This window comes from Eretmochelys imbricata, chromosome 2 (genome assembly GCF_965152235.1).
Source record: "Eretmochelys imbricata isolate rEreImb1 chromosome 2, rEreImb1.hap1, whole genome shotgun sequence".
Taxonomy (NCBI): Eukaryota; Metazoa; Chordata; order Testudines; family Cheloniidae; genus Eretmochelys; species Eretmochelys imbricata.
Window position 1 is genome coordinate 89,499,018 of NC_135573.1, and position 24,557 is coordinate 89,523,574.

The following is a 24,557-nucleotide window of genomic DNA, read 5'->3' on the forward strand; positions in this document are numbered from 1 at the left end:
CCCCAATATTTCACCATAATTCTTTAAGGTTTAACTAAGGGCTAAAACCAAGTTTTTTTTCCTGAGAAAAGTCATTGATGTTTCCTGGAAATGTCTCCTGGGACTGTACAAATAAAATAAGGTAATTAAAGAGATTGTCACTTGTTTTCTTTTTGCTTACAGAGGGTTGTCCACAGAGTCTTCGGTACATCAAAACCCCTGCTTTTCTAAAAATGGATATGGCTAGCATTTCTTCAGCTCCCACTATAGCCTTTTGGCATGGTTGTCCTGAAGGCTAGTCAGATTCCCATTACTATATCTTCAAAGTCAGTGACGTACAACAGCATATTGCACAAACTGTATCGCTCCAGAAAAGGTCCAGTGAAGTCATCTGAGGGATCGTTTCTTTCTTTCCTTTTTCTTTAAGGGTAGAAATTTAATGTCTGGAAGATTAACTTACCTAGACAAGGATGCAGAACATCTGGTTGATTAAATTACAAAGCAAGGTCCCCTGATTTTAGAGGAGTGGGCATTTTAAAAAAAAATCAAACCAATCTTCTTCACCATTAATCCTTAATTTGAAGGCAGCATGGACTCCTAAGGAAGTAGCTTCCTAGACTCAATCTGTGAAAAATCATTGCTACCTAACTATAAAAGGCTTAGCTCTTATGAGAATATTGTGCTTTTTTAAAATTCAGATGAAGTCCTCTTGATTTGCAGTGTGACTCCAAAGGGATCAATTAGTTTTTTCCCTAGTCCATTTGATCATAGTCTCTGGTGAGCGGTACAGGAATATTAATTTGGCGTACAGGTCTTCCTCTAGTTCCAGTTCTCCAGTCTCTCTTACTAAGAAAATATCAGTACACAACTTCAAGATACGGTCCACGTTTGGTAGTTCTTCAAACATGATGGAGTGAGAGATCCCGCTGAAGAACTCACGGACAAACTTCCCTATCACCAGGACAACTGAGGCATACAGTCCCATGATACTGTAAAACAAGAGTTCAAAGAGGTTTTTCTAATCTGGTTATAAATCCAAATACAGGCAAATACTGATAAAACTAAGGTGGTGATGGGTTTATGAAAGATGACCATTTCTACTGAATCAACTGTGTTACGCATTAGGAATAATAATATGTAATCTTCAAAACCTAAACATTTCTCATAAAATCATTTCTAAAAATCTTTTTAAAAATTGTATACTATTAAAATCATAAAGGGACAAAAACCCCACCCCATGTGGAAAACATGCTGAGGAGAGGAATCTTCTTGGGGTTCTCCTACTGCAGGTTCCCCCAAATTATTCCTGTAGAGAGAGCCTCCAGCAGGTTTATCTTTCTGCTAAGGTTTCTTTACCAGAACTTGCAGATCCCTGAGATATGCTGGAGGCTAGGATTAACCATAATGCTCTACAAGGTCTGGGGCCTGTGAAGCTGGGCTGCTAATGCTTCCTCCATTGGCCGCTCCCTTTAAAACCCCATGAAGGAATATTCCACAAAGTGGGAGGGCATACGCAGAAAAGCCTCAGACCGTGTTAATTTCCCTGCAGGGTTATGGGAGAAGACAATGTATGTCCTCTCTTCGGCCTTGTCCGCCTCTCCCTCCCAGCTGCGGTTTCCTGAGCACGGAGAGGGGTCTTTGGCAGGGTAAGCAGCAGGATGGTGAAACAACCATCATGGTCCATCCCCCACTCCACATGGATGTTGTGTAGGGGGAGCAAATCCCCGATCCTGAGAATGGAAAAACACCAGGGGGCAGAACTCGGTCTCTAGTTATAATTGAGAATGACAAACCTATTTTAAAAAAACTGTTTAAAATCAGTTTCTTTATCCAGCTGCTAGGGGTTTCTAGTGAAGGGTTCTTATTCCACCTAAGATAAGGAATACCGTGTCTCTGATACCATGATGTTATAGCTATGAAGGCCATTAGAGATTCTAAAAAAAGATCTTAATTGCCACAAAATCATTAAATTTACTCCCTTCTTAATGCACTTTTTTTTTTTTCGGTGGGGCTAGGGCCAGTCCTGCACCTCTATGATTTATTTTAGGTATTTGTGATGCTGTCATCTGTTACACAAAACGCTGGTCAACAGGAGATACATTTCTCAGTTCACCTTAAATTATTTCTGCTAGACAGTACTGTGGTTTTAAGTACAAGATTCTCTCTTACCCATAGCCCGCCAAGAATCCAAGGCTAGGAGGGCTAACTTTGTCACTGAATACAAAGAGTTCAAGACTTTCTTCCTGTCTGTATCTTTTTCCAAGCTGATTGAGAACCCACCATTCACGAACCCCATCTTTAGACTCATTTTTGACAAGAGAAACAGTGATGTTTTCCATCCTCCCCTCTATTGAAAGAGAAAACATTAACACAAAAACAAGCATGCTGTCAATAAGTCAAATTTGTTAGGATCAGATGCTTATTAATATGCCACAGTGATGGTGCAACCTAAAAATAAGTCAATTAAAACAATCTTAGAACCCATTTTAAAATAGTTTACTACAATGGTTCTCTAGCCTTTTAAAGTTTGTGTTTTCCCTCCCAAAATCCCTTTTGAATGGTCTTTTTAAAATTTTTCTCACATAACCAGATTTAAAACTTCATAGAAACAAATGTGGCCAACATTTTCAAACTTGAGTGCAAATGTCGGCCACTATCCAAATTTAGGGACATAAATAAATGAGGCCTGATTTTTTAGACATGCTGGGCACTCACAACTCCAAATGAAATTACTTCTGAAAACTAGTTGTGTCTAGGCCCTGCAAGGACTCATTCAAGAGCTTAACATTAACTCTGTTGACTTCAGTGGGACTCCAAAGTGTGTAAGGTTAATTGTGTCTCCTCAAGATCTGATGCCCTAGATTGAGAATTCTCTCTGGTAGACTTTGGGAACAGGGGTGGCAGGTTTGTATAATTTTTGGTGGTGCCCAGAAAGGATCCAAGTCCCACCCACACCTGCCTTGTAAGCCGATATATATTTTAAAATAATGTAAAAATGGACTGGAAACAGTGAGCGTTTACCAGTTTCTCTATATTGCACAATATCACTATTGTAAGAAAAAATTATTTAACTAAGAATATCAACTTTATTAATACTCTTGAATACGGAAATAACCAAGCACACTTGGATTAATAACCCTCCAAAAGCAAATACTTTCTAAAATTAAAACAAATGTAGCCCCTTCTTTTGCGATGTTCTTCAGGAGGCAGCGAACACTTTTTGTCGTTGTTCAGTTCTTGAAATGAAGTCATCCAGGAGACTTGCAATGTCCAATTCAGAGATAGAGTTCTTACGAATGTGCAGAAATGCCAAGTAATTTAGATGTTCTTGGCCCATTGTCGTTCGCAAATAATTTTTTCAGTCTGCGCAGGCAACTGAATGATCACTCAGTAGTGCAGGCTGTAGTCGGACTTGTGTAGAATAATTTCAGGAGAATTGTAACTTCTGACAACATGTCACTCAAGCCTTCATTTTGTTTCAGAAATAGCTTCACTTTGCTCACCGAATTAAGGTGACAATTTCTCAATCTGCAAATATCACTCAACATTTCTAAATGAAGAGATAGCCTCTCCATGTTAATGTCACCATGGAAAGCTTCACTTATTGGGGTAATGTCCTGTTTCGAGCCATTTGCATCAGTTATATGCTTCTCCAATTTTACTGCAAATGTGAAGCTGTGTTGAAAGCCTCTGTTCAATGGCAACTTTGCAAGCATCAATGATCCCAACATATATTTTATGAAAATACCCTTTGGGGTCACTGAAGTTGTGAGGAAGGCTTCCAGGGTCGAGCCATCTCAGTGGCTTCCGTTTTCTCAGGAGTGTAGGATCATCTAAATAAAAATTTCTTGCCTTCTCTACTGTTGTTTCCCAGAAGTGATTGTATGACGAGTCAGTGTGCATCCCACTCAATACCTCTTGCAACAAGCCAACTTTCTTCATAACACTTGCCAATGACACGTTTGGGCTTGGAATTTTTGTATTAGCTTCTTCTACAGGACCCATGGCTTTCTCAAGAACCGTTAGTATAAAATACGTTGAAAAAGATTGAAGTTCTTTGAGAGCTTCGAGAATCCACTACATTTTGAGCCAAATTCATCTGAAGAGTAACTAAATTCATCTGGAAAGTTCATCATAGCCTCCTAATCGTGGAACAGTGATTTAATGCTACTGATCCTTAGTGTCCATCTTGTTGGGCACAATAGTCGTAAAGAAGGCGCCCCTTCACTCTCTGAATGCTGCCATGTGCTTTGGTGACTCCCTGAAGGCACTGATGAGATCTTTCACCATTGAAAACATATCATGAAATTCTGGAACATTATGCAGGGCAGCCTGCGTGGCAAGGATAAGGGAACATGCCGCACAGTGCACAAATTCTGTTCTCAGCTCTTGATCCTTCACTCTGGCTTGGATCCCAGTAAATTTGCTGGACACATTACTGGCTCCACTGTAACACTGCCCTCGGCAATCAGAAAAGTGGAAATCACACCTGAGAAGTGTATCTTACACATTTTGGAAAAGAGACGCAGCATCCATTGCATCAGTTTGGTAAAACCCAATAAACTCCTCATAAATCTCCCAGTCTTCATTAGAAAAGAACCCTAAAGAAAAACTTACTTGTTCTTTTCTTGACAAATCAGTAGTCTCAGCCATTACAATGGCATAAAACTTTGAAGCCTTGATCTTTTGCACAATTTGTCTGAGCGCCATCATTTCGATTTCATTAATAACCTCATGTGACAGCCAGTTGTATTTTGTGTGACTAAGCCACTGTCTCAGTTCCTCTGACTCTGTACTGCATAGCAACAAGAGCTGCATCCAATCTGAATCGCTCTCATTATGTCCACGTAATGCTATGCCTTTGTGAGCTACATACTGAACACAGTTAAAAAGCTTGTGCAGCGCATGGGATTCTTTTCTGTAACTGGCCGACACTAGTGCAGAAGCATTTATCTGTGATTGCAGAGCAACCTACTTCAGTATCGCTTCCTTGTGACAGGAGGAGTTTTTGTGTGATGTAAAACCACGCACTGTATGTCTCCAATCTTGAAATCCAGATGAAATAAACGTTGGTTCGGCCTTGGTAGAAAATATTAAGATCTTCTTTGCAGACTGAGCAAAATGCTCTGTCTAATTTGCTGTTGTACTCCAACCATGTAAATCTTGATTGCCAAGACTGCTGAAAACTCCTTTTCTTATTTTGTGGATGTGCTCTATATTTCTTTTGTGTAACTTCAGTTTGAAAGCTGGGTGTTGAACTCAGGCAGTCACTTGATGAATTACCCTTTTCTTCTTTCTTTCTCTGGGTAACTTTATTAGGAATTTATCCATTGTTGATTATTACTGGTCCTACAAATCAAGAATTTGTTGCTGGGATAAAATGAAGCTGCAACGCGCCGGCGCCACAAGATTACAAGGGCCAATTAAAAGTGGAAAGTCAGAAGCAGCATTCACCTGCTTCAATACATTATATTTTGTTGTATGCGTATACAACCAATTATATACTTAAAGGGTGTAAAATAATCAAGTATTGTGCTAAACACGACCATACCCTCATGTAGCCCTGGGGCTAGGGCCAGAGAGGACTCCCCGCAACCCTCTCCCCGCTGGCAGCAGCAAGCTCTGGGGGAAGTGGCTCCCACTTCTCCCCAGCAGCCCACTCACCCTTCACCACTGAATGTGCTCCTAGGGCCCCTCTCAGGGTCCAGAAAGCCCCCTTGACTCCCCTGTGCTGGGTGCCGGGAGGGGGCTGCCATCAAATGGGACCTCCTCCCCTCGTGGTGCCCCTCACCATAGCCTCACTGGGGGCTGCCTCTTGCCCAGCATGGGGCAGGAGCAGTGACTGCAGGCGGGGGTGGGTGGTGGGTGGATCAGGGTGGCACAACACACACCCAAGCCCCAGCTGCTCAGGTCCAGGAAGCCTCCTCACCTCCCCTGTGGTGGGTGCCGGGGGTGGGGGCTGGCCTCCACGGCTGCAGCCTGCTGCCCCTCACTGTAGTCTCCCGGGGGATGGGACTGCCCCTTGCCCAGCGTGGGGCGGGAGTGGCGGCTGCAGCAGGGGTGTGGAGGGCATGGATCATATGGTCGGAAACTCACCCAAGCCCCAGCAGCTGCTCAGGTGAGGTCCGGACTCTGTCTCCCAGAAGCACCCTCAGCGTTGCCTCCCGGGGGGTGCCGGGGGAGGGGAGGGCTGCCAGTCATGTGCTCGCCTCCTTCCCTCCTCCCGCCGCAGGTGCAGCAGCCACCTCAGCCTGCCGCCGGCGGTGGCGAGGGAGTGCAGTGCAGAGCGGCAGGGCAGCCGCCCACTTGAGGCAGGGATGCTACGTGGGAGGCGTGCGGGGGTGGCAGACAGGGCGGAGGGAGAGACCTGGCTCCGAACATTGGTGGAGCCAGGCCCCGGAGCCCTGAATATTCCTGGAGGCCGGGCACCACGGCCCACACAACTCGCCACCTCTGTTTGGGAAAGGAAGGGAGAACACCCATTAAGAGGCATGTGTCAGAGCTCTTGTGTCAGGTTGGCTTTGTCTCCATGGAGTGTTTGGATTCATCTGAGAATTTCCCATTGAGTGGGCTACTCCCCACTTCCTATTCTGCAGAGGGTTGGACTCCTTCCCCCTATACTATCTGTGAAGAGGAATACAGAGCCTGGGGCTCCTCTCCAGTACCCTGGCTGCCTCCTGCTGGTAGATGTGCTCCTCACAGACCATTGGTTACCATCTTCCTTCCTTCCTCCAGCCCGACTGGGGACATGGAGAGGGACAGAGCTGGTAGCTGAGTTGCAGTCAAGTCTCCCCTCAGGTACTCCGCAGTCATGACCCCCTCATTACCATCACCTCCTCAAAAAACAAGGGAAATTCACTGTTTGAAAATGTCGGTCAGTACAGAGTTCAAGCTGAGCAGCAATGCCTCATGCCCTTCCAGAATGTTGAGTGCACCAGTACTTAAACCTCTGAAAAACAGGAAATACAGAGTTAAGGTACACACCAGCGCCGCTTTGCAACTTTCACTCTGCCCTCTGGCACTGGCAAAAGCCACTGCAGTTATACTGTACGTGTGTTTTAGGAAGGCCTGCCCTATAATAAGCAGACATGAAGAATGACTTGGTAAATGTGTCATTTCGTGTGTATTGTGTCCCACAGAATTGTATTCTCTTATTTGCCTGCATGCACTCGATCTGACCTTCGCTGTGTTAGGGACACTGTACTGACTGGTGCAGGGATTACTTGCAGCAGATTGCCACAACTCACACTGTGACATGAGAGGAGCAAATGCACCCAAAAGGATCACACTCCTCTTGTTTCTGGGCTGAGTTATGTTGGTTGCAGAAGTAGAGGAGCAGAATAATATATTCTTGCCCTGGGGATTTATAGTAGTTGGGTAGCATATGTGACAGGCACTACAGAGGTAAGTGTAGGTGGTCGACCAGAGAAATCCTTAGTACAAAGGCCAAGGGATTGTAAGGGGTTATAACAGCCGGTTTCTCTGAGGTAGTCAGTGCATGTAGGAGTGGTTGAGTACAGGCTAAGTGTAGTCAGCTGGTGTTCTCTAAGCCTGCCATGGTCTGATGGTTTCTTCTACTGTGCCCACATGCTGTGTCTCCACAGCGTTCCATATTATCTGGAAGGATACAGTGCTACAACATCTGTCAGGAGTGTATGGGGGCATCACTCAAAGAGGGCAGAGTTAAGGTTACAGGCTGGGGCTAGTGTGCACCTTAACTGTATAATTCCTGGTTTTCAGCAGTTTCTGTACAGGTGCACTTGTCACTCCAGAAGAGCATGAGGGTTCGGGTTAACCTTAACAAAGTTTTAACTGCATTAACAAAGTTTTTGGGCAGTTAATTCTTACTTGTTGGTACAAGGCCTAACACTATGGGGCCCTGATCCTCGGTTGGATCTACCATAATTCCTAATTATTATAATTATATAATTATAATTATATATATATAATTATAATTATATAATAATTATATAATTATTATAATAATAATAAATGAAAGCCCATGAGGATGCCTAACTATGCAATTTGATGACTGACTTCAGGTATCGAAGTTTTAAAATGTTGCTATTAAAACATTTAAACACAGCTTTGAGGGTTTTTCTTGTGTGAAAGGTGTTGGGTCGATAGCTCTAGAGCCCGATATCCTCCTTTTACCTACACAATAGCTACAACAGAGCAGAGCAGCAGCCCAACCTTCCTTGACACAGTCCCATTATTACCTAAACAGCCTTGTGTGTTTCACAATGAAAAAATATATACATAGAGATAACCACAGCCTGCAGTACATACCTTTCCATAGTTGCTTTATGGGTTTTGCCAGAGAATCACTAGGTGCCTTGATGTAGTATGGAAACATCAGTTCTAGCGTCCTGCAATAAAATGTGACAGCAAATGATTCCATATTTTTGTATCTTTATAAATTCCCTTAGTCCCTCTTGGGGCAGCTGTAGAATATGATTCCAGTTTGAAGAAGGAGAGTACTTTGCTGTAATTTTTGGACTGGATTCTGAGCTCACATCAGCTTTGAACCAGTGTCACTCCATTGACTTTAATGGACTTACCAGTGATGTTCTGCCAATATTTTAACAAAAGCGTTCCATTCAAAATTTCCCCACTCACCGGTCATCAACCACGAATGCTGGGTATGTGTGTGCACAGGGAGGAATGAGGGCCTGGGGAACGCATTCCTTTGTTTTCCCACTTAAACAAAAATATTGTATCACACTATCAAAAAGGAGAGAGGCAACACACCACCACTTGCTAAATAAATGAAGTACATCTGATGGAAATGTTTATAATCTCAGAATAGTACAGTGTTCAGCTAGTGCTAAGCTCGGGGAAGACCATGTGGGAGTGGGTGTAGCTTTTATAAAATTACTGCCTTCTGAGAATGGGGCTTAAAAATACGTCATTTACTTCTTGCCTCAAACAGATCCACACCCTCCAGGAAATGCCTTTATTTAAAAAGTATGAGAAATAAAATATTTAAAAGACATGCAAAGACATACAATATTATCACTTTGAGCTGTAGCTCACGAAAGCTCATGCTCAAATAAATTGGTTAGTCTCTAAGGTGCCACAAGTACTCCTTTTCTTTTTGCAAATACAGACTAACACGGCTGTTACTCTGAAATCAGTGAAGTATGTTTCAGTTTTATGGTATATGCTATGCTATGAGATTACATTATAGGTAACAACTGTGCACCTGTTAGTTATCTGCTTTAAGAGAAACATCTGTATGAACAAGTCAAGAACATAACTTACACCTTCTTTACCGTGTGATCCCCAGACATCATTGTAGCGATATTTTCTCTAGTTTTGTTCAGTAGGTTACAGGAAAGCTTATCCGATGCTATTTCTGCTTTTGCACCAAGAGAGAGGTTTCTATAACAATAAATGAAAATGAAAACAGATAGTGAAGCTCAGTACCACACAATGCCCAGTTCTCTGAGCTGTGCTTAGCTGATGTGGGGTTGCTAGTCTATCCGCATGGTGCTGATAGCCCTTCCCCATATCCTGTCAAGCATCAGGCTACCAAAACAGCACACGGAACCCACAGCCGATGTTTAGTGGCCTAAATCCCCCTGCCATTATTGATCATGGCTTTATATGGTTCAGAGGCAATTTTTGATAGTACAATGTAACTGTGTCAAAGTCAAAATAGAAGCCTTACACAGAAACCTGCCTGACGGCTTGCTTTTGAACACAGAGGCCAGATGTTGGCCTTGGCAGACGGCACATGACACCTCGTTGCCTGACTAACCACAACTCCAACTACCAATGTTCTCCGAGTGATTCTAAAGACTTTCATTATCATCAGTGGGCTCATGTACAAATGAAATAAGAACATGGTATTCATCCCCTCATTCAAACACCACTTATAAATCAGGGTGTCTAGGCTGAGGGTTCCTGGGGCCCTTGAGACAAGATGAAAATGTGTATTTGATTATGAACAGAAAACATGTTTCCCCTGATGATTTTTAAATGGAAGTGCCTGAATCAGCCCTGTGCACCCTGGGGAGATGGATGGGGGCACTGCTTTCCCAGCTCCCTCCCACTACTTCCTTTGCAACCCTAGGGCACTGATGGGGTGAGCCAATAAGATTCTGTCCAGCTGCTCAGCAGCTGCCCTGCTGATTGCATCACAGCACAGAGAGGAGGGTAGTTCTGGCTCCTCCATTGCCTGCTTCCTTGCTAGGCTGTGGGAGCTCCAGGGAGAGTAGCAGAGAAGCTTAACTGGCTCTACATGAGCCTAGGGCAGCATCTAGCAAAGGCAGGCCACCCTCTCCACCACCCCCGTCCTCCCAGGTCCTCCCAGTCACTTAGGAGAGCTTAGGAGGAGGGGGGAAAAGAGAAGCTGAAAATCAACAGCCAATTACAACACAATTCCCTGATTCTCTGTCCCAGCCCAAATTAGAGCAGCCCAGTGACTGTTCTAACCTCCATCAGCTGGTAACAGTCCTCGTTAGACCACATGGCAGCTGTAGGAAGCTGGAATGCAGTGAAAAAGTGCCACAGCCGCTCCTTTCCCTCCACATCCCACATGCCCTTTGTGACAGGGGCTGCAGGGAGGGCGTAGGAGCTGGCTGTGTCAGCTCTCTGCCTGCTGGAGGCTCCTCGATGCTGGGAGAATCCCCAACAGTGGACTTGCATGTGTCTTCTGCTCCCCTATGTTGCCAGAGGAGCAGAATACACCAGAGAATCTCTCACAGAGAACTAAGCGCGGTCCCCTGACATTTTTAAAATCGGATGATTGGCCTTCAGGCTGAACAAGCTTGGCCTCAACTGCTGTAAATGTTAACCATGTAATACTCAATCATACTTACTATATAGTCCACTGCTTCCCAAAGATAAAGGATCCAATTCATTACTGTTTTTAATTAAACTAACATAACTGATAGATTAGTTGAGGAGTATTAAAAATGGACTGTAGCTCTGAATAAAGGAGGAAGCTATATTTCCACTGGATAACAGACTATCTTTTCACAGTAATAAAAAAGGTCTAATTAATTATTTTTTAATCTTAAATAAAGTATCTTTTTTATTATGGGTCCAATATTTGTTTTCGATTTATGTACACAACTCCGGTAATGTAGCTGTGAAGGGACAGCTGTTATGATAGGAGCCCAGGTGTCCATCTACATGATTCTTTTATCAGGGTTAGATATTACAATTCCAAGAAGCTGGAAATGGACAACAGGGGATGGATCACTGGATGATTGCCTGTTCTGTTCATTCCCTCTGGGGCACCTGGCATTGGCCACTGTAGGAAGACAGGATACTGGGCTAGATGGACCATAGGTCTGACCCAGTATGGCTGCTCTTATGTTCTTATTAATGTGCAATCTGTGCACACCACAGCATGGCTCTTACAGGAGTGTAGCAAAGCTTGAAGGGAAGACTGTACACCAGGGGGCAAATGAGCCCTAGAGTAAATGGGCACATGCCCCAATGAAGGGAATGGGCATTGTCTCTACTTAGTTCAGGGTGGCTCTAGATCAGGGGCGGGGAATCTTTTTTCTATCTGGGCCACTGACCCACAGAAAAAAACAGTCGTGGGCCACACACACACACACACACACACACACACACACACACACAGTCGTGGGCCCCGCCTGGGGGTGCGGAGGATCAGGGTTTCCCCTAGGCTCTGGGGTGGGGCCAGAAATGAGGGGTTCAGGGAGTGGGAGGGGGCTCCGGGCTGGGGGTTGCGGTGTGGGAGGAGGTGAGGGGTCCGGCTGGGGGTGGGGATGAGGAGTTTGGAGTGTAGGAGGGGGCTCTGGGCTGGGGCCAAGGGGTTTGGAGTTTGGGAGGGGGTTCCGACCTTGGGCAGGGGGTTCTTGGTGCGGGATCCGGCTAGGCGGTGCTTACCTCAGGCGGCTCCCGGTCGGTGGCACAGTGGGGCTAAGGCAGAGCCGGGGCTCAGTGCTGCTCCCAGAAGTGGCTGCCATGTCCAGCCCCTAGGTGGAGGGGCTGGGGGTTCTGTGCAGGAGGTGGGGGCAGTGTCCAGAACTTCCCTGATTGCCCCTGCTCCTAGTGGCCACAGGGACATGCCAGTCGCTTCCAGGAGCTGCACAGAGCTGACAAGACTTTTAAAGGCCTGGCGACACTAGCTTCCCCCCACAGTGGGGCAAGCCAGCGCTAGTGACTCCAGCACTACGAGGGGGCGCCGAGGCTTGGGGCTTTCGGCCCACGGCCTGGAGACTTGCTGCGGGCTGGATGAAGTGAAGCAATGGGCTGGATCTAGCCCTCAGGCCGTACCCCCCACCTCCCTCTAGACGTTCAGGTAGTTAACTGCTTTTCATCTTGTGTCTTGCTATTTAATTCCTTACAGCATAAAGGGTATGGCCAATAGCGCTTGAGGCTGTAAAGCAGCAGCAAGAGGACTGATTGTTTCTCTTTTGTACCTTAATTTCATTTCCCCATTAAATTATCTGCTTATACCAAATGTTTTTTCCAAAGGCCTGGTCCTTCAAAGTGTTTAATTTACATAACTATTGATGAGCATGTTGTCTGAAGCAGATTTCCTATTAGTCTGGTCATTGGTTTTTAAACCCTAAGGTTGGGATTTTCATGTTTTTCTCTTAACCCACTTTGGGGCCCCCCAAATAAATGGTTGTTTTTGAAGATCGAGGTTAGGATTTCAGTTTCTGGGTGCCCAACCTGAGGCCCCCTGAAAATTACTGGATTTTCAGAGGGCAGAAGCTCTGCATGGTCTGAAAATCAGGCATCTCCAAAGTGCTTCAGGTTGGGCACTCAAACCCTGAGGAAGCCACGACCTCAAGTCACTGTTGACAATTTGGCCTACGCTGCGTGCACCTTGTTTTAAAAGTGTCTTTTGGTCACCAAAGCTACAGTATCAGCAGAGTCACAAATGAAGTTGTTAGGGGTTTTTTTTTACCTTTTATGCTACCCTTAGCTGAATTTTTATGGCAGATGTGCTCTTTAGCTTACTGCATGTTCAAAAAAGGTCTGCAGTAGTCTTGGTAACAATCTTTCACTGGTAGAAAACCTCAAGCATCATAGTCCTACTCTAGAACTTGCTTTTCCCCTATAAAGAAAAGGAGGACTTGTGGCACCTTAGAGACTAACAAGGTGCCACAAGTCCTCCTTTTCTTTTTGCGAATACAGACTAAAATGGCTGCTACTCTGAAATCTTTTCCCCTATGTTCTTCCATGCTGAATCTCAGATCATTTACTCCTGCTTTCATAGTTTCCACCTTGGAGGTGCTAATGCCTGGCAAAGGGCATTCTTGCTCAGGAGTTCTAAGGCAAGCTTCCCTTTAAAATTCATGAATGTTATTTTTTGTTGCCAGGAGGGCTCATTGTTGAGCGACAAAGATCATTCCCTTCCCCATCTCCTCCCCAGCCACCCACTCTCAGTCTTCCTGACCTGATGAATGAGAGAATTGGATGGGAAAATAAACACATCACACATACAGGGGCAATGCAAAACACTTCCATTAAACCAGCAGCCCTAGCCCAACAATCAATCTGTCAATATCATCATACTATTTACCTTTGAATACTCCATGAAAGAACTAGAGTGAACTCAGCAGAAAAATCTCGGAGACCTTGAATCATTTTCTTTCTACTGGGAGGGCTGATAGTCCACAATGAATTTGAATTCCCTTCTAGTTCTGCTACAGTTATATCTTCTTTTCCATAGCCTTCAAGAAACTGCAAAGCACCCTGTACATGCAAAAAGAGAAAGGAAAGTTTAACATACATGAAACACACAACTATTCTTACAGGTCAGCCAGAACTATAGGTGTACTACTAATTATGAGCCTAGTGATTTGCACTGATGGTTTTCCTCAGGCACCAGGTAAGGCATAAGAGGGGAGAGGTTTACCCAGAATACAGCCCAGACTAGAAGTCAATGATGTGAAAAAAAATTGCATTGCTAGTGAAACTGATTTAAAAAACAAAAAAAACACCTAATCTGGTAAAAAAACATTTGCAAAAATGGGCCTGAATAAAATTAAGCATATGGATTCTATGCTTCCATTTCTGAGGTCCTCAATACACATTTAAGCAAGTGGAGCTAATGAGTTATCCAGAACAAATTTTAATTTGAGATAATATATGTTCCAGTCCCCACTTGTTTTGTGTGGCACCTCAAACTTACTTTAAGCAAGTTCACAGGGGCGCCACACAGCACAAATGGCTACCATTATATGTAATTCGTCTGACAAATTCTATGTGACGTAGATTACCAGACATTGCATTGGACCACGTGGTAACTTGAGGCTTTCTCAAAGTGCAAGGTAGAATTCAGGAGGCCCAAGATACCACACAACATGGCTGGGGGTATCTTCTTTTGGCTTTGGCCTTGTTTCCCCTTCTACTCTGGGTGAGGTGAGTCAGGGAGAGTCCAAATTAATGAATTTTACATTTCTATCCCCAAACCCCGTCTGCTTATATAAGTAACACTTTTAGCAAAGTGAAAATGGGGAATTCTGCATAGAGAAATGGGGCCTGCAGACTCTTGTTACCAAAGAAGAAGGTGAGTATGGGACAAATATTTGTTCCAACTGCTGGCAAATAACATGGCATAAGATGTATCGTGCTTGTTTTAGGGTAAGGCATGTTGATGGTTTTTATACTTTTAGATAATGATATGATGCAAAGTGTGTTTGACATCTTTTAAATAGAGTCTACTGAAAAACTGACTACCACGTGCATTTAAGGTCTGCTTTTGAATGCTTTTCTCTTACCAAGGAAACCTAAAGTAGCTTTGCAGACACTATTAAGTGAAATGATTACTGACAAATACTCAGGGTTCGTCTTAGGGAGGGTCCTAGAGCCTGGGCTGGAGCCACAGCCCAAATGTATACACTGCAATCGTATAGCCTCAGGAGCCAAAGTCACCTGACCAGGGCCAGCTGCGGGTATTTTATTGCAGTGTAAACATATCCTTAAAGATCTCACGCTTGGAAGCTCTTATTCATGTAAGTAGTCCTTATTTCAGACAAATTCAATGGAACTAATCATCTTAATAAGGCCAGCACTATTGATCCCTTATTGTCACCCAAAGGAAATTAAACAGAATGATTTGGCCGATCAGAATACACTGGATGTATACACACAAATTCTTAAAATGATGAAACACTCCACATTTTACTTACAGTATTACCCGAATATTCTCTTTGAAATGAATTAAACTCAGTTTGATTCAAATCCTTGAGCTGGTTCTGCTGAGCACTCATTGTAAAAATAGGCTGGAAAATAAAAGAACACATCCTTGTCAAATATATTTCATTTTGTTTCTACATTAAAAATAAAACATTCTGTGAATTTCAGTCTAAGACTATGTCAGTCCTTGGTGCCATAGGGAGAGATTCTGAGGGACGGCAAAAAAGGTCACACATGAGATCTAAAAACTTCCAGAACTGAAGCTCTGAATTTCTTGTCAAATTTTCTTAAATGGTCCAATTTTGGGGAAAACAAACTACCCCTAAATCAAAACATTTCACCAAGTTTTGTTCCAAAATGGTCCTAATGTTAAGCAATCCCATCCAGAAATGTGTGGAAATTCCATCATTTGAAATTTCTTTCAGGCAAACATCTATTTGCATTGGTTGGAGCAAACATGAATGAGAGAACAAATGGAGACTATTCTGTATATGCTATCACACTTCTGACAGCTGTCATTTTAGATTTACTCCTTCAGAGAAGTGAACTCCTGTGGCTGTTTGTGAATGTCCCATGTTAATATTCACTTTAGAAATCTTTTGTGTTCATTTTTGTAAATGCTCCACAGCATATTTTAATCTGGAAATAACATTTTTTTAAAATTTCACAAAGGGCCATGAGACTCGCTCCTAAGAAAGGCAAAGCGAAAATGGCCTCTCTGATCATTCGTCTCCCCCATAACCCCTTTCCTGGGAAATGCATGTAAATTTTTAGTGCTTAAGGTACTTAGGAGTCTACGTCCCATTTTCAAAGGTGATTCAGACCCAGATTTTTAAAGAAATTTAGGTATTGATTTGCTTAGCATTGCAATACCTCACTGATTTAGTAGTCGGGGGAAGAAGGGGAACAGGTTTGAAAAGGTATTTAGGCACCTAACTCCCACTGATTTCAATGGGAATTAGGTGCCTTAATTCCTTTAAACATCTGTCTCCAAATCTCATTTTCAAAAGTGACCAAGGCACTCAGGTTTCTAAGTCCCAGTGACTTTCAGTGAGATAAATGAAGGCATCCCTACAAACTACATTGCTTGCTGGGCTCTTTCAAAATCTGATTGGACCCCGAAATTGGCCAGCTAGTACAAAAGTGGGCCCCAGTGAAAGAGATGAGATAAATATGGAATGATCACCCATATATCTGACTCAGGTTTGTTTACATTCTTTTCATTTTCCAGATTGCACCAACACTTGACAGAGACTTAGGGCTTGGCTACACTTGCGAGTTAGAGCGCATTAAAGCAGCCCCGGGCGCCCTAGCTCACTACCCATCCACACTGGCAAGGCACGTAGAGTGCTCTGACTCCACGGCTAGAGCGCTCCTGGTACCCCACCTCGGCGAGTAGATTAATGCTTGTTGCGCCTTGGCTGAAACGCCCGGGCATCAGTGTTAACGAGGTGTTGCATTACTGCGCTCTGATCAGCCTTGAACTTGCTGTAGGAATGCAGATAAGCCCTTTGGAAGCTCCGTTTCTGACAGCCGGCTGCTTATCTGCTCCGAGACAAAGCAACCATTACCGTGGAATGCTGTGTGTGAGAGAGAGAGGTGGGGCGGAGGGGGAGTCTGCTGCTGCTGCTGTCTGAACTTACAAGACAGCATGCTGACAGGCTCTCAGCCCCCCCCCCCACAACCCACTCTCTCTCCCCCCCACAACCAACACAACACACTCCCTGTCACATTCCACCCCACCCCCCAACATTTGAAAAACACGTTGCAGCCAGGTGCATGCTGGGATAGCTGCCACAATGCATGCTCTCTGTGGCCGTTGCAAGAGCTGCTAATGGGGCCACTCCAGTGCGCTTGTAGCTGTCAGTGTGGACAGACTGCAGCGCTTTCCCTACTGCGCTCTACGACAGCTGGTTTAACTCAAAGCGCTCTACATCTGCAAGTGTAGCCATGCCCGAAATGTTAGACCATGTCTACACTAGCCAGCTTACAGATGGCTCATGCAGCCACTCTATGTCGACAGGAGAGCTCACCTAGTCTGACCTCCTGCATAACTCAGTTGGAACCCTTTCACCTGTAAAGGGTTAAGAAGCTAAGATAACCTCGCTGGCACCTGACCAAAATGATCAATGAGGAGACAAGATACTTTCAAAGCTGGAGTGGGGGGAAACAAAGGGTCCTCTCTGTCTGTGTGATGCTTTTGCTGGGACCAGAGCAGGAATGCAGGTCAGAACTCCTGTAAAAAGTCAGTAAGCAATCTAGTTAGATATGCGTTAAATTCTGTTCTGGCTGATAAAATAAGTTGTGCTGAATTTAATGTATATTCCTGTTTTTGTGTCTTTTTGTAACTTAAGGTTTAGCCTAGAGGGATTCTCTATGTTTTGAATCTGATTACCCTGTAAGGTATTTACCATCCTGATTTTACAGAGGTGATTTTTTAATTTTTTCTTTAATTAAAAGAATTCTTTTAAGAACCTGATTGCTTTTTCATTGTTCTTAAGATCCAAGGGTTTGGGTCTGTGTTCACCTATGCAAATTGGTGAGGATTTTTGTTAAGCCTTCCCCAGGAAAGGGGGTGTAGGGCTTGGGGAGATTTTGGGGGAAAGACGTTTCCAAGTGGGCTCTTTCCCTGTTATATTTTGTTAGACGCTTGGTGGTGGCAGCAATAAAGTCCAGGGACAAAAGGTAAAATAGTTTGTACCTTGGAGAAGTTTTAACCTAAGCTGGTAAAAATAAGCTTAGGGGGTTTTTCATGCAGGTCCCCACATCTGTACCCTAGAGTTCAGAGTGGGGAAGGAACCTTGACAGCTCAATGTAAAGAACAGAACAAAGACATATAGGGCAATAATTGACTTTTCTTCTGTCATTTACCTGATAACCTCCGAGAGTTATCGTGATTGATACATCAAGAGGCCTGTTGGTGACGCCTGCAACAGATTTGACTAAAGACATGAAGAGCAGAGGGAACCAGACAATACAAATCAGCAAGACAACAATCATGCCACCCATTCCATACTTCACAACTTTCTTTTTCTTCTGGCCTCTTGGCTGTGGGTATCTCTGCAACAAAAAACAGTCACATGGTAAAGCAAACCATGTGTTCAGCAGTGGGACAGTTTTAATATGAACCCATGAATGAATAAATAATAACCTCTTTCATGGCTCACGACAAAACCTAGTTCAGGACAAGTTTCATGAACATTTTGAATCAAAATTGGGCTGGGATATGACTGAAACTTGGTTGAGTTTCAGGCAAACATGGAGGTAAGTTTCAAGTGAACCTGGGTCATTTTAGGGCTTGGGGTGAAAACCTTGCAAAACTCTGTGGGGTTCAGCATGTTCCCAATCCCAAATGAGATAACAATGGGGAGGTTCATTTGAACTTTCTTCTCAAACAGAAGGCATGAAGCCGTATGAACCAAAACTAAAAAAAACCTGAAGGTTTGCTCAATTCTTTGCCAATTGAAGCCATCAACTTTCACCAAGCTGTGCTTCAAACACTGTTTTATCTCAGATCCCTTTTAGACAGAATTGAAACTTTTAGATCCTGAAAACATTGTAACTTTTCTTGCAGAGAAAGGTTGTGTTTATTTTTCAGCAATAGACATATAAATGTCAGTCTTACATTGCATTAACTCCCCATACACTTCAGATATATTCAAAACTGTCCTCCTTGTTCTTAAACTCTCCGTGGGCTTGCCCCAGAGTGCTTCTCAGCCCACGTCCCTTGTCTCTGATCCCCAATCCTGCTCCTTAATCTTGCCTAGCACCAGGATCTTTGCTCTCCCTTTCCACAATATGTCCATTATTGGAGTGAGAGCCTTCTCTTCTGCAGCTCCTGGGGTCTAGAACAATCTTCTTGCATCTCTTCTTCTCTTTTCCCATCACACCAGAAAACAAATCTTCCATCCCCTGCCCCCCCCCCCCCCGCTATGATTCCTCTCCCCCTCTGTTACTGACCTCATGACTGAATGCTTTAATGGATTCACCAGCACGTACAATGTCTTTGCATCACTGTGATTTATTCTGCCTGCTCTCTTATAGGATTTAACTCTGTACAGAGACTAGGTGGGTGAGGTAATAGCTTTTATTGGACCAACTTCTGTTGGTGAGAGGGACAAGCTTTCGCACAGAGCTCTTCTTCATGTCTGGGAAAGGCAGAGTGTCCCAGCTAAATAGAAGGTGGAACAAATTTTTTAGCATAACTAGTTAACACGTAGTCTAACCATTCAAGGTGAAGTTGCCAGTTAACACCTCTGCAGTCACAGGACAAAAAAGAGGGGCTAGTGGGTTACAGATTGTCCTGGGACCAACACAGCAAACATTAACTCTGTACAGCATTTTGAAATAAAATGTGTATGAAAGATGGCATATACAAAATAAAGTTGCATTGCACGCATACACTTGCCAGAAATCTGGCTTTCAGGAAATTGTTCTTGCTTTACAACATGAATCCATAAAGCCCTAAGAGAATATTACATTTGTAATACAACTCTATATTTAAAACAAATCAGTTACATTTTAAAAGTATTGTGTCAAACCATTTGTCTCACACTACAAGACACTGTTTTCATTAATATCATATTGAGCTCTCAAGGGACATATCATTTATCTGTAGAAGGTTATTTCAGGCACCTTTAATGCTATTACAAAGCAGCTCAGAGAGTTAGTAATAGCCAAGTTACTCAGGAATATCACTCAGAGACGTACCTTGAACTACTCTCAGTTATCATCAGTTATTTTGTTTTTAACATACAGATTTTTGAGATATGCAAAATCCATCAGCAAGTGTGGCAATGTGTGTCATTGGCACACACATCATGACTTAGACTTGGAAACCTATATATTCTAGAATTATTCCATAGCACAGTATAGAATGTTCCTATTATAGAAAAAACAACACGTAGAGCACAATTGGAACTGGATTACTCCCTGTATCTTTCCCTATTAATTTCTGAAATGTGTGATGTGATGCAATTCAATTCATGACAGGAATGTAAACAACTAAATGCCAGGTATGTGTGGATATCCGGTTAATTTACTTGTAACTAAGTGACACACCTTGAAATAAAGTACAGTTAAGAGGTAGGATTATAATAAAACTAGAAATATGTCAGTAAACACTCAAATATAAGGCCATTTTATTATTTTCTGAATGGTTGGGTTATTTCCTATTCCTAAAACAACACTTAATTTCTTTTTAAAATTGGCAAAACAACCAAGCATCCGGATGCTGTTTTTTACAAAGGTAACACTGAATCCAGGATCCCCGATTTTTATTCGAACTGAATCTTAACTCATTTAAACTGTCTGAGTCTAATGTTTTAAAAATTGACAAAAGAAAGACAAAGAAAGGCTACATCAAAGAGGTGGAAACAAATAAAAAAGTAAAAATAGGGGAACAGTGCAGAAAGGAGAACGAAGGACAAACTAGGGATGGCAAGGAAGCAGGAGAGGAATTCTTTGGACCTCCATTGTGGTCTAGGCGGAGGTGGGGTCTATGTATTCTCATCTGCACTGACCTCTGTTACAAGCTGCCAAGGCTGTTCTACTCCTAGCTACTCAACAAGGCCTTGTCCACATTAGAAAGTTAGGTCAACGTAAGGCACCTTGCGTGGATGTATTTGTGCACTTGTCTACACTCAAATTTGTCTCCCGCCCACATAAGCATGCTGTTAAGGTGACACAATAAAACCACCTGCCGAAATAGCATTGACCCATGGTTGACCTACAGAAGTCAACACAGTGGGAGTGTAGACACTGTGACCTATTTGTCTCACACTACAGGACCATTTGTCTCACACTACAGGACATTGTTATACCCTAACAGTCCTCCAGCAACTGTGCCAAAATGCCCCACAGTGACTGCTCTGGTCACAATTGTGTACTCCTCTGCTCAGGGGTCAGAGACCAGAACCCCTTTAAAACATCTTGCATATTTTTCAAACGCCTGTCCTGATTGTCCAGCTTGACAAGCACACACAGCATCTCTCCCTTGTGGTGTGCAACTGCCCAACCGACCATGCCAGCTCCACACACTAGATGTGCTCCTGCCTAGAGCAAAGAAAAGATATTGGGTCTCCTGGGCCTGTGAGGAGAAGAGGCTGTGTTGGCACCGCCAGGGACCAGTCATAGAAATGTGGACATCTGTGAAAAGACTGCACAGGGGATGCGGACAAAGACAGGAATCAGCCTCTGTGCTGCATGGAAGCAAAGGAACTGAAGCAGGCGTAGCAGAGGCCAACAACTGATTTGGGACTGAGCTGCAGACCTGCTGCTTTTCTACCAAGCTGCATGCCGTACTTGGTGGAGACTCCACCAGCACCCTGCAAACCACTAGGGATACCCCCAAGGAGCTAGAGACCCCTGCTGTGAGCATCCAGGAGGAGGAAGGAGTGGAGGAGGAGGAGGAGACCTGCTTTGAGGTGGGGTGGGGGTTTGTTTACGTACATAGGGCTGCCCCTTGTATCATCTTGAGAGATCTTGAATAAACTTTCATGGAGATACTCTGCAATCTTCTCTTGAAGGTTTCTAGGAATGGCAGCCCTATTTCTACCATGACACTCTGGGATGAGTACTGCAATGGTACCAGCTGAAAACAGACCAGTGGCATATGGACCTAGGCAACTTCAGGATGCCAGCAGCGGCTGAACTCTGTGCCTTTGTTACCCTCAGGAGTCAGTTATCAGAAAAAAATCACCACCGCCTTGGAAAATAATGCCAATATCCAGTGCCATCGCCTTATAGTCATACCCATGGAAACAGGCACTGAAATGTTATTGTTTCATGCAAGCAAAAATCTTAATGCCTTCCTCCTTTCCCCCCACACTTGCCCTTGGTGGGCCATGCTCACCATGGCTGAGGATGGAGAGTGGCTCTGTGCAGAAGCACTCCAAAAATGAATTGCCAATAAAAATGCCTGGTTAAAAAGTTTTAAGGGACTAAGGGAAGGGAGTTTTGAAACTTAACTTTCACTTTCCATTGTGGCTGTAATTCCAATTATACATGCATCTATTTTATCTGCAGCTGCTGCTGTTGCGGCCTGAAGGGGTGCCACCCACAGAACACTTGACCGTGAGGAGGAGAAAGAATAGGAGGAGGGAGGATATGTTCAACGAGACCCTGCAAGCCAGTGCTGCTTGGACTGCAAACAAAGGGCCTCGTGGATCAACATGGCAGACCACCTGGAATGGCACAGAGAGGACAGCAGAAAATGGAGAAAAAACCATGAATCTCAGCAGCAGCAGAAGAAGGAGATGCACCTGGACATTGTGGGGCTTCTCAGGCTGAAAACACAGATCCTGCAGACCCTAGTTGACCTACATGTCCAATAATCACAGACTCGCCACTCTTTGCAGTCCCTAGACAACTCCATGGTTGCAACTCCCTATACCCCTATCATAAATATAAAGGGAAGGGTAAAGACCTTTAAAATCCCTCCTGGCCAGAGGAAAAACCCTTTCACCTGTAAAGGGTTAAGAAGCTAGGATAACCTCGCTGGCACCTGACCAAAATGACCATTGAGGAGACAAGATACTTTCAAAGCTGGAGCCGGAGAGAAACAAAGGTTCTCTCTGTTCTCTCTGTTGTTTTTGCCCGGACCAGAGCAGGAATGCAAGTTAGAACTCCTGTAAAGGGCTAATAAGCAATCTAGTTAATATGCATTAGATTCTGTTTTGCTTAAATGGCTGATAAAATAAGTTGTGCTGAATGGAATGTATATTCCTATTTTTCTGTCTTTTTGTAACTTAAGGTTTTGCCTAGAGGGATTCTCTGTGTTTTGAATCTGATTACCCTGTAAGGTATTTACCATCCTGATTTTACAGAGGTGATTCTTTTACTTTTTCTTCAATTAAAATTCTTCTTTTAAGAACCTGATTGCTTTTTCATTGTTCTTAAGATCCAAGGGTTTGGGTCTGTGCTCAATTATGCAAATTGGTGAGGATTTTTATCAAGCCTTCCCCAGGAAAGGGGGTGTAGGGTTTGGGGAGGATTTTGGGGGGAAAGACGTTTCTAAGTGGGCTCTTTCCCTGTTATATATTTGTTAGACACTTGGTGGTGGCAGCAATAAAGTCCAAGGGCAAAAGGTAAAATAGTTTGTACCTTGGGGAAGTTTTAACCTAAGCTGGTAAAAATAAGCGTAAGGGGTTTTCGTGAAGGTCCCCACATCTGTACCCTAGAGTTCAGAGTGGGGAAGGAACCTTGACAACCCCACAACATTCTGCAATGCACCAGAGGCCGCATCCCTATGCCTACCACTCCATGGTTACGGACAGTAAGGACAACCACAGCTTCACATATGCTTACCTTTGAGAGGCACAGTTGGTGTATGGATAGCCAGAATGGACTTCATTTGTGGACTGAAGTGGACAGAAATGTTTGCTGCCTTCCTAAATTTAAATTTCTGTTCTGTTATTTTATGTTGGAAGTTTGTATTGTATTGTCCTTTTTTATTTGCAAGTTTTTCCCCACCGCTTTTGTTGGTCAGTAAAATTCTGTTTCTTGAAAATAAACCTTTATTAGTTCACTATACATAGCAGTACTCCAAGCACCCAGTACCATAGGACTCAGAGATTCAACAAAACACCCAGTTGTATGTGTAAATGTGCAGCAAGCACCACCCAATTCATAGCTTCAGTGAAAAACAGTAACAATTATAAATGCATAGCAAAGTCAGAATAATTCATACAGTCATTAAGAGACAAAGTGTTACATATACTAATGTACACCAAGCACTACACACAATTCCTAACAGCTCACAAATGTTCAGGGCCACAATGAAGTGGTTTTCAACATGTGGTCTGCGGATGCGGACTCCTGGGGGTCCGCAGACTATGTCTAAGATTTCCAAAGGGTCTGCACCTCCATTTGAAACTTTTTAAGGGTCAGCAAATGAAAGAAGATTGAAGACCACTGGCATGGAACATTAATGTGGCTGACTGTTAAAGTGCTCTATCAAAGTCTCTTGCAACCACATAGTTCCATGTTGGGCTCTCCTAGTAGCCCTGTGTCAGCCACTTTACCTCAGCCCTTTACCCCATGGCAAATTTTCCTTCTTTGCCTCACAGATATTATGCAGGACACAGAAAGCAGTTATAACCATTGGGGTATTTTTCTTGCTGATATCCAGTCTTGTGAGTAAACACCACCAGCATCCCTTCAGTCTATTAAAAGCATATTCGACAGTCGTACTGGACTTGCCGAGCTGGTAGTTGAATCTTTCCTTGGTGCTGTCAAGGTGGCTAGTGTACATCTTCATGAGCCAGGAAAGCAAGGCATAGACTGGGTCCCCCAGGATCAACAATTGGCATTTCAATATCACCCAGGGTACTCTGCCGATCAAAAAAGAATGTCCCTGCTTGCAGCTTTCTGAACAGCCCTGTGTTCTTAAAGATGTGAGCATCATGCACATTCCTTGACCAGCCCATATTGATATCGGT

General features: G+C 43.7%; 1 protein-coding gene across 1 annotated transcript in view; it reads right to left on the minus strand.

Moving 5' to 3' along the window:
* Positions 1 to 715: 715 nt before the first annotated feature.
* PIEZO2 (piezo type mechanosensitive ion channel component 2) overlaps positions 716 to 24,557 on the minus strand; it is a 454,981-nt gene continuing 431,139 nt past the window's right edge. The window contains exons 50-56 of the mRNA XM_077808692.1: positions 17,989 to 18,177; positions 15,111 to 15,203; positions 13,499 to 13,671; positions 9,244 to 9,363; positions 8,269 to 8,348; positions 2,149 to 2,326; positions 716 to 968 (exon numbers count right to left, since the gene is read on the minus strand). Coding sequence (XP_077664818.1) covers positions 716 to 968; positions 2,149 to 2,326; positions 8,269 to 8,348; positions 9,244 to 9,363; positions 13,499 to 13,671; positions 15,111 to 15,203; positions 17,989 to 18,177 — 1,086 coding nt within the window. The remainder of the gene's footprint in view (positions 969 to 2,148; positions 2,327 to 8,268; positions 8,349 to 9,243; positions 9,364 to 13,498; positions 13,672 to 15,110; positions 15,204 to 17,988; positions 18,178 to 24,557) is intronic.